Source organism: Brugia malayi (assembly GCF_000002995.4).
Source record: "Brugia malayi strain FR3 genome assembly, contig: Bm_v4_Chr4_scaffold_001, whole genome shotgun sequence".
NCBI lineage: Eukaryota > Metazoa > Nematoda > Chromadorea > Rhabditida > Onchocercidae > Brugia > Brugia malayi.
This window is the reverse complement of record NW_025062478.1, coordinates 5,169,819-5,182,414: the sequence shown is the minus strand read 5'-3', so window position 1 is coordinate 5,182,414 and position 12,596 is coordinate 5,169,819. Positions and strand designations below refer to the sequence as shown.

Below are 12,596 nucleotides of genomic sequence, written 5' to 3'. Positions count from 1 at the left end.
ATGATGAATACTTGCATTACAGTTTTTTTTTCCAATTAAAAAAAGATCATCTTGTCAAAAATTTACAAAATCTCAATAACTATTTTTCATCCGATGCCTTCTTTACTATAGAAAATTTTAATAAAGTAAGTACTGTTTTTTTCTTAACCTTTCCACTCTACCGTTACCAATTTTTTAATTTATTTATGATTTATTATTATTATTTTTATATTATTTATTACAATTGAATGAGAAAGTGACAAGAGTTTCAACTTAATTGAGAAATTACATAAAAATGACATTCATAAAGTAGAGATTAATTAATTTCTTTTGTTAAAGTTTTAATTCTGAATGTTTGCAGTAAATTTAAATTATTTCCATGTTTTTCTGTATATTTTTTCAATCTTTTAAATTTCTCATTCTTCTAGCTTATTTTACTAACACACTTCAATATTTAATTCTATCACCAACTTGGCTAAAGCAATATTCAGAGTCTACTAAATTCGGCTGTTTTGGATTCAAAAAAAGAAAAAAAAAAAAAACTGGATTTCGCTAAATCCGGTATTAATCAATTGCTTATAATGTTTTTTATTAGTTATTTATAATAAATTACTTATAATTTTATTAATTACTTGTAATATTGATTCTTGAGTGATATCCATAACTGTTTGTTTGTGAATGATTGTTCATGGCTTACCAATAAACCCAATTTTTCTGTAATATTTCAAGAAAGAAACTAGCTTACTTGCTGTATGAATGATTCTAAAGATCAATAACATGCTTTTAAAAGAAGAAGAGATCTGATAAGTTGCTTCAGGTTGACTTTACCTTCTTCGATTTATCATGAAATTTCGAATCTTTCTCTTTCTCTCTTCCAGCAAGACATGAATTTAAGAAAAGATAGAAAAAAAAGACACATCGCTTGCAAACAAATCTTTCATTGCAAAAATTTTCTTATATATGATAAATTTTCATAAACTTTACCTTAAAAAAGAAAAATTGAAATTTCGAATACATTTTACACTCAACTGATTATTACTGAGGTAGAAAATGCATTTTCTGGTGGAAAATTATGTTTTTTCTTTCACTTTTTTACACTTTGAGGTGTTTCTGAAAATATGAAACTAGAAAAAAGAAATCAAAAACTTAGGCTGCATTTTTTCAATTAAATTAACAGATATAAACAGACAAATTAAAGAATTCATTTATGAGGTCCAATAAACAGGTAAGATAAATTAGTCCTTTTTTTTTGCCAGTTTAAAAGTTAATAGATCATTTTTATATTTGCAATGAACAATCCGATACTATTATCATTAAGTGGGATCAATTACAAACATTGGCCATAAGAGATAGTATTAGTAGGACTAGACAACTGCCTATACTAAAGTATCCTTAAACATGTAATGAAGAAAGGTCAGAAATGCGTTATGATGGTCACAAATGTATATGGATAGTCTTATATTAACACTACATAAGTCAAGAAGGCGTATTTAGCACAATGTTCACAAACATTCATAATCAAAAAAGTAAACATAACTCCTCACAACTAATTTTTATTTTCTTTTTGTTACTTAATCTTGTTTTTGATATAATAGATAAATGAAGAAATGATAGGAATGTCTCATTCAAAAAAGTCTTACCTTTATCAAATATCTGCAAAAAAATGCATTGAAAGAGTTAGAGATTAGAATATATAAAGATATTTTCAGTGGGTGAGAATGTTTCTCTCGTGAAAAAAAATTTAATTTTTGATGACTCATTTCCTTTTTTCCTTCATTGATTTTCTTACATGTTAATTCTCTCTTTTGGGAATAAGCGTTGAGATTTTACCTGGAATTTAAATTTTTTTTGAGAAGCCCCATTGCAGCTTTCACATTGTATTTTATCATCATTTTCATTTCGACGAAGAAATTATCAATTTGGATTTTATTCATTAATATTCATTAATTACCTACCAATCCATTTTATTGGTAAATTACCCAGCAACTGATGTTCATTCCCTTAAGCTAAGCATGAAAAATGAGAATTTTAGATATCACTACACTTCTTCTAAAACAGTTTCATCCTTTTTGCGTCTTCGAAACGAAACTTACTTGCACTCGAGGGATCACTTCAGGTAGGCAAGGCTGACATTTCTAATGTATAATCATATCCAACCATAGTAGAAAATTTTTACCATCGACACTTGAAACAACAAATGGTAATTAAAATTTTATTGAGGATAAGACAAAAAGAAAGAGAGAGAGAAAAGGAGGACAAAGAAAGAGGGAAGAGAGATAAGTAAGTTTTGGAGGAACAAGTTCATTAAAAAAGAAAAGAAGATAACGGATGGACGCTGGCTATCCTCAACTGTCATCTTCTGTCCATTGTAATTCATTTGTTGGATGATATGTTGTTCATCAAACAAGGATGAACCAACGAGCATGAAAATTTTAAATATATATAAATATTCCTTCCATTCACATTTAAATTAATTCGGGAAGTAATCTTTTCCCCTCACTCGACTATTTCCTAAATTGCAATAAGACAATGTCTATGAAACATTTCAGAACTTGAAAAAAAGAACACTGATTCAAAAATTATCATTTCTCGAGTTTTACATGAAAAATTCTCCCACTTGCGTCACTCAGTCAATCCCTTTACATCAGTCCTGCACCACTCCACTTGCCACGTCAAATATCGTTTCATTAAGTCCACGTCATACGCACCACGCAATACAGTGATTGGTCGACATATAGCTGTTATATTTTGCTTTTTCAAATTTATCTTCGCGGGATTTTCGAATTTTTTTGTTTAAAACTGGTTGGTAATGCGTGCGGATTGTACGTTGTGGTGACGTTTGAGATGTTGTTACCATTGTTTTGATTCGTTTTTTGGAGTAAATTTACATGAATCTTTGATGTGATGAAGATATGAAAGGAGACGAGATGAGTTGCACTGTTGTGTTGTTGAATTAGTAAAATAAACTTTCTAGTTCTTGCATGTGATATTCTCGAAGAACTTGCTCTTCAGAGATAATGTTTAAACAATAAAATCTTTTGCTAACTATTTCATTTTGACTCCGTAACTCTCTGTTCCTTCTCTGCTATTCTTAACATATTGAAGAACGAAGACTACATATTCTTATAGGCTACAGTTATATGAGTATGACACTACTAGGATGTCACTAGTTTATCAATGAACGTTGATGTCAGTTTTCATTAATTATTGGCTTTACACTGGTCTTCTATCTAAAGCATAAGTATTACAGTAACAAGTCTTATCTATTAGTTAATGTAATTGACGTATTTATTTAGCACATCTCATCATTTTATAAGTCATTAGAGGAGGAAGGAAGATAATTCAAAGTTTTTTTTTCGGACTCTTGTCCTTGGAAACACAGCATTATACATGACTCATTTTATGCGATATTTTATTACTGCCACTGTTGTTGTTGAGATTCCTTTTGATATTATGAAACGGAAGATAACAGTTACAGAATGATGACATCAGAAATTAAAATGAAAGCATTAATCTCGCGTACACCAAATAGATACCCTGTACTGCTTCTAAAGACTGCTTCTAAGTGGCTGATCGTCGTTTTTCATAAATAAATTTGCATATTTAAATAGCTTGAGCATTACTTCTAAATGTCTAGTTCACATGACATCATTTTAAAAGGAAACACGACTAGTGAGCACTATAAATTATTCTAAATAATTTTCTAAATATCAAAAATTTGATTGTTACTGTAGTGTCCTTTTACTTATTTGATATTCGTTCGTAGCAAGATGTTATAATTTTTGTTGATCTTTATTTTAAACAAATTTTTACCCAAATTAGATGCATAATTTTAAAACATATACAATCCTTTGTTGTGAAATTTGAACAATCAGGTAAACGGTCATCTCATTTCTAACTGCATTTTGATTTTCTTCCAATTATTTGTCTTCATTTTGAATATACCAATAATTGACTACGTAAGAAACAGAACTTTATTCTTGTTTAGGAAGGGTGTATTTGTTAATCTTTCTCGAGTATTAAAATGTTACTTTTATAGTGTTCATGAATTGGAAAATTTACAAACAGTTTGTTATTAGAAACTATAGTGTTTGTGAGAAAGTTTGTTGACCTGGCGAGGTGCAAAAAAAAGAGCAGCAATTCGATTTGGGGAAATCGTACTGCAGTTGTGCATATCACAGTTATGGACAAATATCTGGATGGTTTACGGAGTATGCGTTTGTATCGCCAAGCTAATACATTGCCTACTACTTCCGGGCCACAGCAATTTACGTTAGTTCATTTCAAGTTTCTAAGTAAGATATTTCTGGAATGATATTAAATTAAAATTTATGAAATTAAAAGTTGGGGTTGTTAATAATTTAATTTTCACTTCTTATTCTCATATATATATTAAGGCTGGAAAATGTTGCAAGTTATACTATGGAATTAGACATTGGAGATAGGCGTGGATTTAGTACTTTCACTTTACGCGGAGTCCCTGTGTATGTCAATTTTTATTCCTTTTTTTTTCTTAGAACTGATAGATTTCAAGTTTGTCTTTTATTCTTCACTGAATAATTCATTAAATTTTAAGTTTCCTTGTCGATGCATTCAATTTCCTTCGTCTTAACGGTCTCGATGCTAGTGGTATTTTTCGGAAAGAAGGGAATATTAGCCGACTTAAATCTTTTTCGGTATGTTTCTAAATATTACAGGTTTCATATTAGAATGTATCACCGGTGGAATTAAATTATAATTTATCTGTTGTGGAAAATGGATGTTTTTCAATTTATAATTTTTAGATGCAAACATTTTTTGGTAGCATAATTTTACCGGAAGATTGTACCACGCATGATGTGTGTTCACTCATTAAACGATTTTTTCGAGAATTAAAGATACCTCTCTTTGCTCAGATGCAAAGACAACTGCTGGATGTAAGTTTGAGAAAAAAAAGTGATACGAAATGAGTGTAAGAAACATTTGCCATAAAAATCTGCAATTGTTTTCTGGTCATATCCGTAGTGTTCGTATATCTACTAAGTATTTATTGTATGCAGCAATAAGTTTTCATTATTTTCTAAAAAAATTTCCAAATTTTATAGGCTGTATCAATTTATGATGGAGTTCGGCGTATCGACAAACTTCTGGAGATTGTAAGAATGTTGCCTACGGAACATCTGGCAACATTAACTTTTTTGATGCGACAACTTAAATATGTTGGCATTATTTGCTTCTTATTTTGAACAAAAAAGAAAATCTTTGAAATTAGTAGAAGATTTTGTATTATGGCTAAATATTGGCAAATTCCAACTTAAAATTTGATTTGACGTTAGTGTTTTGGCCAAAAATGGGTTGTAGTTGTAATTTATTTAAATTTTGATCTTTGGTATTTCAATTTATAGTCTGTTTCACGAAACAAGGAAATTCTGAACCCACTTTTATCGGAAGATTTCAGTTTGGAGATCGACATGAGGGTCATCAAATGACTGTTGAAAATATTGCGCGCGTTTTTGCACCATCCCTTTTCCGAGACGATCCACCACTTTCATCCAATAAAAGAAAGAGAGGATCTCAAGCATGTTCTTTTTCTTCCTTTCTGTCATTTCGAGAAGACATTGTAAATACCATTCATATTTATTCCATTACTGATGATAATCGACTAAGGTACAAAATCAGCCACACGCCTTCAGGAAGATTTGATTTCGAATGTACGAAATGAAAATGAGCTTCGCATTGCAATTATCATTGATCTGATTGATAATGCACATAAAATTGGTGTGCCACGTGACTACTATTTGGCATCACGTCGTCCTTCCGATGTTTCGCAAAAAATTTTTAAAGGAAAATTCATGGGATACGTTGGAATGCGCAGTGTTTCTGCCAAGCCATCATCCAGGTCGGGTTATTTTATTTATTTATTTTTTTGATTATTAGAAGAGAATGGTAAATAACATTTTTTTGTTATATGTATATTTCTAAACATTCTATTAATATCGTACGAATATCTGAATTCTTTTTCTTTTTGTTTTGTTGAATTTATATCTTTTTAATTTTCTAAGTCAAAAATTTCAGAAATACAGCTTCTACTGCATCAGTTAAGCAGAAAACTGAAACCCGAAAGGAAAAAAAGCTAGAGAAACAACCATCAGGGAAGTTTGCTGAACGGTACAAGGTTGTTTTTGAAATATTGCGTTGGGTAAGACTTAAGGATGCAACTTTTTGAAAATTTATTTTATTTTTTAAGAACAAAACACCACACGAACGGCGTTCATCATCTACAGTTCGTGACTTTTTCTCAAATATTTCAAATAAAGTTTTACGCCGTGGGCTGTCTCCAGTTGCATCAACACGACGGCGTTGTTCAGCAGGCGATATAACTGATGATGAATCTCTGAGAGGAAATATGAGTGAGTGCGACTCTAATGTTTTGAATTAGGTATTTGACAATAAATGTGTCTTCGCACTAAAATATATTCCTGACTTTTGATGAATTTAGAAACCTTTAAGCAGTCAGAATTAACCGTATGTAAATTTGCTTCTTTCTACATGATTTTCCTCTTCGTCTTATAAATGCTTTTAGCTGGACTGAATGATACGACGCCCAAATTTTGTGTTCGTAACTATGCTGACACTTGCGATGCTGCTCAACATGCTTCCAGAATGAGATTTGAAAATAAAGAATTACTATCGGAAAGTAGCGAATTAAGCATGAATGTGAAATCACCATCGATTATCTCTTCCCCTCAAAAGTTGGTTTTCAGTGTGACTTAACTATTTTATATGGATAACTTAAAAATCCATCAATGTACTATTATATTTCAGAATAGTTGGGCAACTTTCGCAGACGACTTTGGTGGAAGCTAATGATTGTGCTGTATCGAGTAGAAAAAATGATGCGGTTTCAATTCCGACAAAAAGTTCGAGACATCGCTCACGTCGTGAATCACCACGCAAATCCAACACAAATTCACGAAGCAAAGCGATGGAGAAATACAAAGTTATCAAAGAGCTGAACGAGGCTAATATGATGCCTGCTTCACCCGCTTTTGAACCTATCGAAATGACGACGTTAGTTAAATATATATTCTGCATATTGCTTTGAGCATCGTAAAGTTATCGATTGTAAAATTTACGTTGAACGGTAAGTTTGATTCAACCTCGGGGAACACAAATAAATAAGACCTTTTCTGATTCGAATTTGCTAATCTCTTTTGTTTTTTACTATGCGATTTAATCTGCTTTCATATAGACTACATTGATTTAAAAAAAATCTCCATGCTCTGTGCTATTTATTCACTTCTATCAAGACGTCATCGTGAAGCTACGTCAGATGTTACTGCATCACCTCGAAGAGATAATTGACAACAAAGAAAGTTAATTTAAAAAATATCAAAAACATGCTAATAGAACCATCTTCCCTTTTTTCGCTTTTATCTTTGGTCATGTTATCCAATTTTTCTGTGTCTGCTTATTTTGGAATTACCTCACTAATTTCTTTATTCTGAATCAAGTTCCGATGAATGAAGTCTTTCTAATTCTTGTTTAAAATCCATTAGAATAAAGTTGTCAGGATCTTAATTTTGTTTCACGATGCTGTTTCAGCAAAAATATCGGTGAAGCATTTTTGAAGTATAAAGACTCGGATGAAAAATTGGCAGTATCAACGATTATCAAGCGAAATTCTTCCAAGAAGCTAATTCAGTCAGTTAAGGTAGGCAGCAATAAATGGATTTCGAAAATGAAATAGCACGCAAAATTTGGAGATGTATTTTTAAATTTTCTATACTTTAAGCTATATGGTTTTTCCATTTAGATTGCTGATTCAGCTCAATCATTCCTAGAAGGTTATTCGGCTGGTAGAGTTATAGATCGTATTCACCGTCGCCATACCGCACCCGTAAAAACTAGTACACTTTTGAAACGTAATCAGCCAAATAGCGTGACTACGGGTTTGAAAACTCCACAGTCTCGTGCACGAGGTTTTCGTTTTAATTTTCATTTACAGTAGTTTATAGTTTCAATTATTTCCATAGTACTATTTTAGACTTCCATATATAATGTATTTTTTCCGTGAAATTTCGTTGCAAATGATTTTAATATGTAAGAATTTCAGAAAGATATTCGACAACGTTGAGTTTACGTTTAAATGGAATGGATAAAGATTCGGGGCAAAGTAAGTTCCCCTTCAGTTAAATACAAGTTCATGCTGTTTATTTGCATTACATTATTTTACTATCTTATACTGAACAGTATTTTATGCTGAAGTGATTTCAGTTCTGGAAAAAAAAAAGCGTCGAAGCGAAAGTTTAAGCGGTGATTCAAATGACAAAGTTTCCGTTAACGATATTGAGGATAAGACCACAGGAATCCAAGGAACCCAAGCTTTTAGTGCAGAAGCACTTTTGGAACAGGTATTTGATGTTATATTGTTAATGCCTTTGTATGAATCATATCAAATTTGCTCTTTCTTGCATCCTTGTTTTAATAAATGACGTAGATTTTAGAAATGTATGGAATCACGACAGCGACGAGCTAAACGACAGAAACGACGAGAAATGAATGACTCTGTACAAACGATATCAGTGCAATGTACTGCTGAATCGACTCCAATAACTTCACTTCTGGACGATGTAACGAATGAAATAAATCGTTTAGAAAGAGATCGTAAAATTGCAAACAAGCTGCTTAGAGATGAGGGGAATTCAGTGTTATTTTTGGATACCATGGGGGAAGGTCGCGATTTGGATTCAATTTCTACAAAAGGTTGCTTTTTGCATACTTTGAAGAAAGTTTTATATGGGATTTAGATTTTTGGATAGCTACCGTAAGCCTCTACAAAGAACTAATTTTCATCTGTCTCAAATACAAGTGGTCTTTAATGGGCAATGCTTCTAATTTATGCAAAGGCAATTAAAACTGCAAAGCTTATACGAAATCCAATTTTATTTTTAGCTTAAAATAGTTATTATCTCAAAAGTATGCGAAACATTTTTGCAATAGGAAACGAAAATAGTTTTTACAGAAGATATACCTCCACCATCTCTTCCATCAGTTTCTTCACCAACGAATAACTCATCTGTGTCTGCAATCTCTTCTGTAGTGAGAGATAATCGTGCAAGGCAATCTTCACCAGATTTTTCGAAACATTCACTTTATTCACCACCAGTCAACACCAGTGTCCAGTCTGCTACTTTATTTATTAATTCATCATCTACTACCACACCTGCTTGCAACAAAACACTACATGTGGAACCACTGAAACATATATCGAATCAACGAAGTGTCGATTCAGCTCACGGTGGTGAGGATGCTCGAGAAGTAAGTTTTTGATTATATCATATTTCTTGTTCTTAATTTGAATTTGAATTGTTATTTGAAAAACTTTAAAAAGTACCGAATTTTTAAAATTCTAACGAAGTCTGTACAAGTGTCATGGTTAAGTTAAAAAACACTTCCTCTTTGCTGCTTGAATATTATGTGCAGCATAAGGAGGAAGCGTTAGCTAATTTTTTTTTTAATTGAAAATGAGAGTTAGAATGTCTGTTTGAAAGTAATTCCAGTTCTAGCAACTGCAGATGATCAGAAATAGCTTATGTAATAATATGAAGTTTGGTCCTTGTTATATACTCCATGGTCACTCATGTTTTTCTTTTTTTTTGTCTAATTGCTTTAATTTTTATTTTAGAATAGCATAGAAGGCAGTAGTCGACCAAGTGATTTCGAAGAGGATTTTTCAAAGTCTGATGCCATCAAAATGCAGCTTTTAAATGCAAGAAGTGAAGATGTAAGCCGGTCTACACATGCTTTTATTTATTTCTGGGCATAAAGTGTAATTTAAATATCGCAGAAAATAAAGTAATGATATGATTTACTATTGGAGACTTGATAGAATTTTAACATAAATTATGCAAAACTTGAATAATTTTAGGATATACTAGCAGGTCCTGCGTATATGCCATCAGGATTACGACCCAGTGTCTTATCTATAAAATCCAATAATCGTGGTATGGTGAGACAACGCGTCAGTCATTTCGCTCGGTTGGAAACACAAAAAACTATTCCAGAACAGGCATGCTTTTTCATTTATGCAATTCATCAATCTCTTGATTTATAAATTCATTCATTTATAAAATTCATCAGTATCCAAAGTGAGATTTCGACTTTTACCCCATTTTATTCGAAATAGATAGTTTATGTTGCAGGGTTTCAAAACAGGACGTCACTGGCAAGATGGTAAATATGCATCCTCCTCTTTTCAGAAACTTTCTGCTCCTCCCGCGTCACATGGTCTACAACCGATTGCTGGAAGGAATGTGTCTCCACCTTCGCGAAAGATTGTAATGAGGCGAGCTAAGAAATTTGAAGGTAAGATTTTACATCTAAATAGGCATTATGCTTGTGAGTATGTATCAGCAGCACACCTGAAAAAACTTTCACGAAACGTATAATAAAATGCATCATTAATCACAGAATATCCGAAATTATTTCACTGCCTGTTTATTTGACACTCTAATATTTATGTGGTTTTTTTTTTTTTCGTTAATGTTTTTTTTTTTTTTTTTCATTTTATCATGCGTGCTACCTGTCAAGTTATTGGAATGTTCACGTTTTTTGTAATTATTCCTAATGAAATGTTCATTTCGTCAAATGTTATTGGTGAGATTTATGTTGTTGCTGATTAACCCAACGATATTGTTCCAATACTACCCAAACGTTTAGGAACCTATTTGGAATGTTTGCCAGCAAAACTCCAAATCCCCATGTTTTCAGTTAATTAATCAGCTTTATTATTTTGCTATGAGGAACGGCATTAAAGCAAATTTTTCATAACAGATAGAGATTGCAGCATTAGCGACATCGGTCGGTGTGGAAGTGTGCAAGAATTTTCGTCCCGCAACACGCAACAGACTCGCAAAAATCCAAAAGCAAAACATTTCGAAGACACCTCGTCGTTTGAGTGGAGAAATGCGAGTTATGCGACGTTCTCAAGCTAGGCTTGATAAATCTCTTGAGAAACTTGCAGTCAGTCTTAGTAATGGTCGTTTAGTGGGGAGATCTCCAAGCCAGTTTAGCTGCAACAAGCTTCATTATTTAAACGGAAGCAGATCAGAAGAACGACGACAAAGAGTTGAACGGTCATTCGTTCGAACATCATGTCATGGTGACTCGGGATATGTGAACCCATCGATAATGCCACATTCTACGGATTTGAAAATAATACTAGAAAGAGAAGAATAAAACAGAGTTACACAATCAACCCTCATATGAAGCAAATGTAAGAGTTGCTTATATAGGTCTGATTCTTTCTGTGGCATTCATTATACACAAAACTTTTCTAATTCGATGCAACTTTAATAGCGACAAATCTTTAGCCTTAAAAAAGTCATCTTTAACAATTATAGGGTCGTTATTGTGTAAATCTCTGAATTATTAATCATAAGAACAATATTGTGGAACCTTCCTTCTCTTATTACATGTTCTTCATTTATGAACGATAACTATAAAATGTTTAAGAGATTTTATTTAATTATATTCTTTCGTTTTAAATTTTTGCCTCATACAATTTAAATACAATAAATATTTGATTAGTACATGCAAAATTTTTGAAATTCTTCAACATGTTTTGGCGTACTGCTTCCTTCGTTCATTTTTCTTTTTTTTTTTTTTTTTGTTGAACATATTTATCTTTGTTATTTTGTTAAATTCGTGAGACATCAAAGATAGAGTATCGAAAAAAAAACGACATATCAGGTATAAGGTAAGCATGTGTTACAAATTTCTATCAGTTTAAGAAATGAGTGATCAAGAATTTAGGGTTCTATATATGATTTATATTAAAAAGCTTTCAAACTTCGTTCTATTATGCACTAATGGAATATTTTTAAGGTCTTTGCATGAATTTTTTGCAGGTAAACTAATCTGTAGATAATTCCAGAATTGACCGAAATAATGGAACAGTCCTTGTCACCGAACAGTTCGCCGCAACATCATAGCATTCTTCATTCCTTGTCGATCTCATCATCCATTACTGCACGATCTCCAATTATTTATGTTTCCACAATGAAACCACGACGGCCAAAAAATCCATTCATAGACGATACTGACACTGCTACTGGTACTAGTTCAGCTTCATCGAACCAGAAATGAGGGATGGTAGACTAGGCTAAAATGTTGAGATAACTGAAGTTTTTTTTGTGTAATTGTTTTCTTGCTTATACTTGAAATGATCTGTATTTAAGTGTTTTGTTCCGTCCTACTTTTAATTAAACTTTCGTAACTAGTATCCTCTGTCGAAACCTAAGAGTTTGTTCTCAATATGCATTATCAACGTGTTTCACTTGATTCATTTCTTTCATAATTCAAATTATGTAGTATACAAGAATACTCCGGTATCGGATCTGCTGTCCCAAAATATTAGTTGCTGAAATGGTTTACATCTACATTAGCGTTGTTCTTCAAGAAATTAATTTCCCAACTGATGTTGGATTTCAGGTTTATTGGCACCTACCTCTCATCTAATTACTGCATAGCGCGTTAGTTTTCCAAATCTGTTGTCCTGCGCTCATTTGTTTCTCCTTGTTGAGCATTTCATTTATTTGTACATAATAAGATGTAGCCTTTTGATGCATTCTCAT

The 12,596-nt window shown here is 32.2% G+C and overlaps 1 protein-coding gene across 2 annotated transcripts; it reads left to right on the top strand.

The window, feature by feature from the left end:
* Nucleotides 1-4,162: 4,162 nt before the first annotated feature.
* Bm7131 (RhoGAP domain containing protein) lies at nucleotides 4,163-12,108 on the top strand (the record flags this gene model as incomplete). Of its 2 annotated transcripts, none has more annotated exons than XM_043081687.1 (21): nucleotides 4,163-4,251; nucleotides 4,377-4,463; nucleotides 4,556-4,655; nucleotides 4,764-4,895; nucleotides 5,064-5,177; nucleotides 5,417-5,536; nucleotides 5,652-5,857; nucleotides 6,034-6,133; nucleotides 6,206-6,368; nucleotides 6,542-6,710; nucleotides 6,784-7,029; nucleotides 7,564-7,672; nucleotides 7,775-7,940; nucleotides 8,075-8,134; nucleotides 8,236-8,372; nucleotides 8,466-8,724; nucleotides 8,984-9,279; nucleotides 9,647-9,745; nucleotides 9,890-10,030; nucleotides 10,164-10,326; nucleotides 11,897-12,108. In XM_043081687.1, the coding sequence occupies 21 exons, from the start codon at nucleotides 4,163-4,165 to the stop codon at nucleotides 12,106-12,108; spliced, it is 3,168 nt and encodes a 1,055-aa protein (XP_042937621.1). The 2 variants fall into 2 exon arrangements, with proteins under 2 accessions (XP_042937621.1, XP_042937622.1); XM_043081688.1 differs by lacking the exon at nucleotides 11,897-12,108 and adding an exon at nucleotides 10,808-11,199.
* Nucleotides 12,109-12,596: the final 488 nt, after the last annotated feature.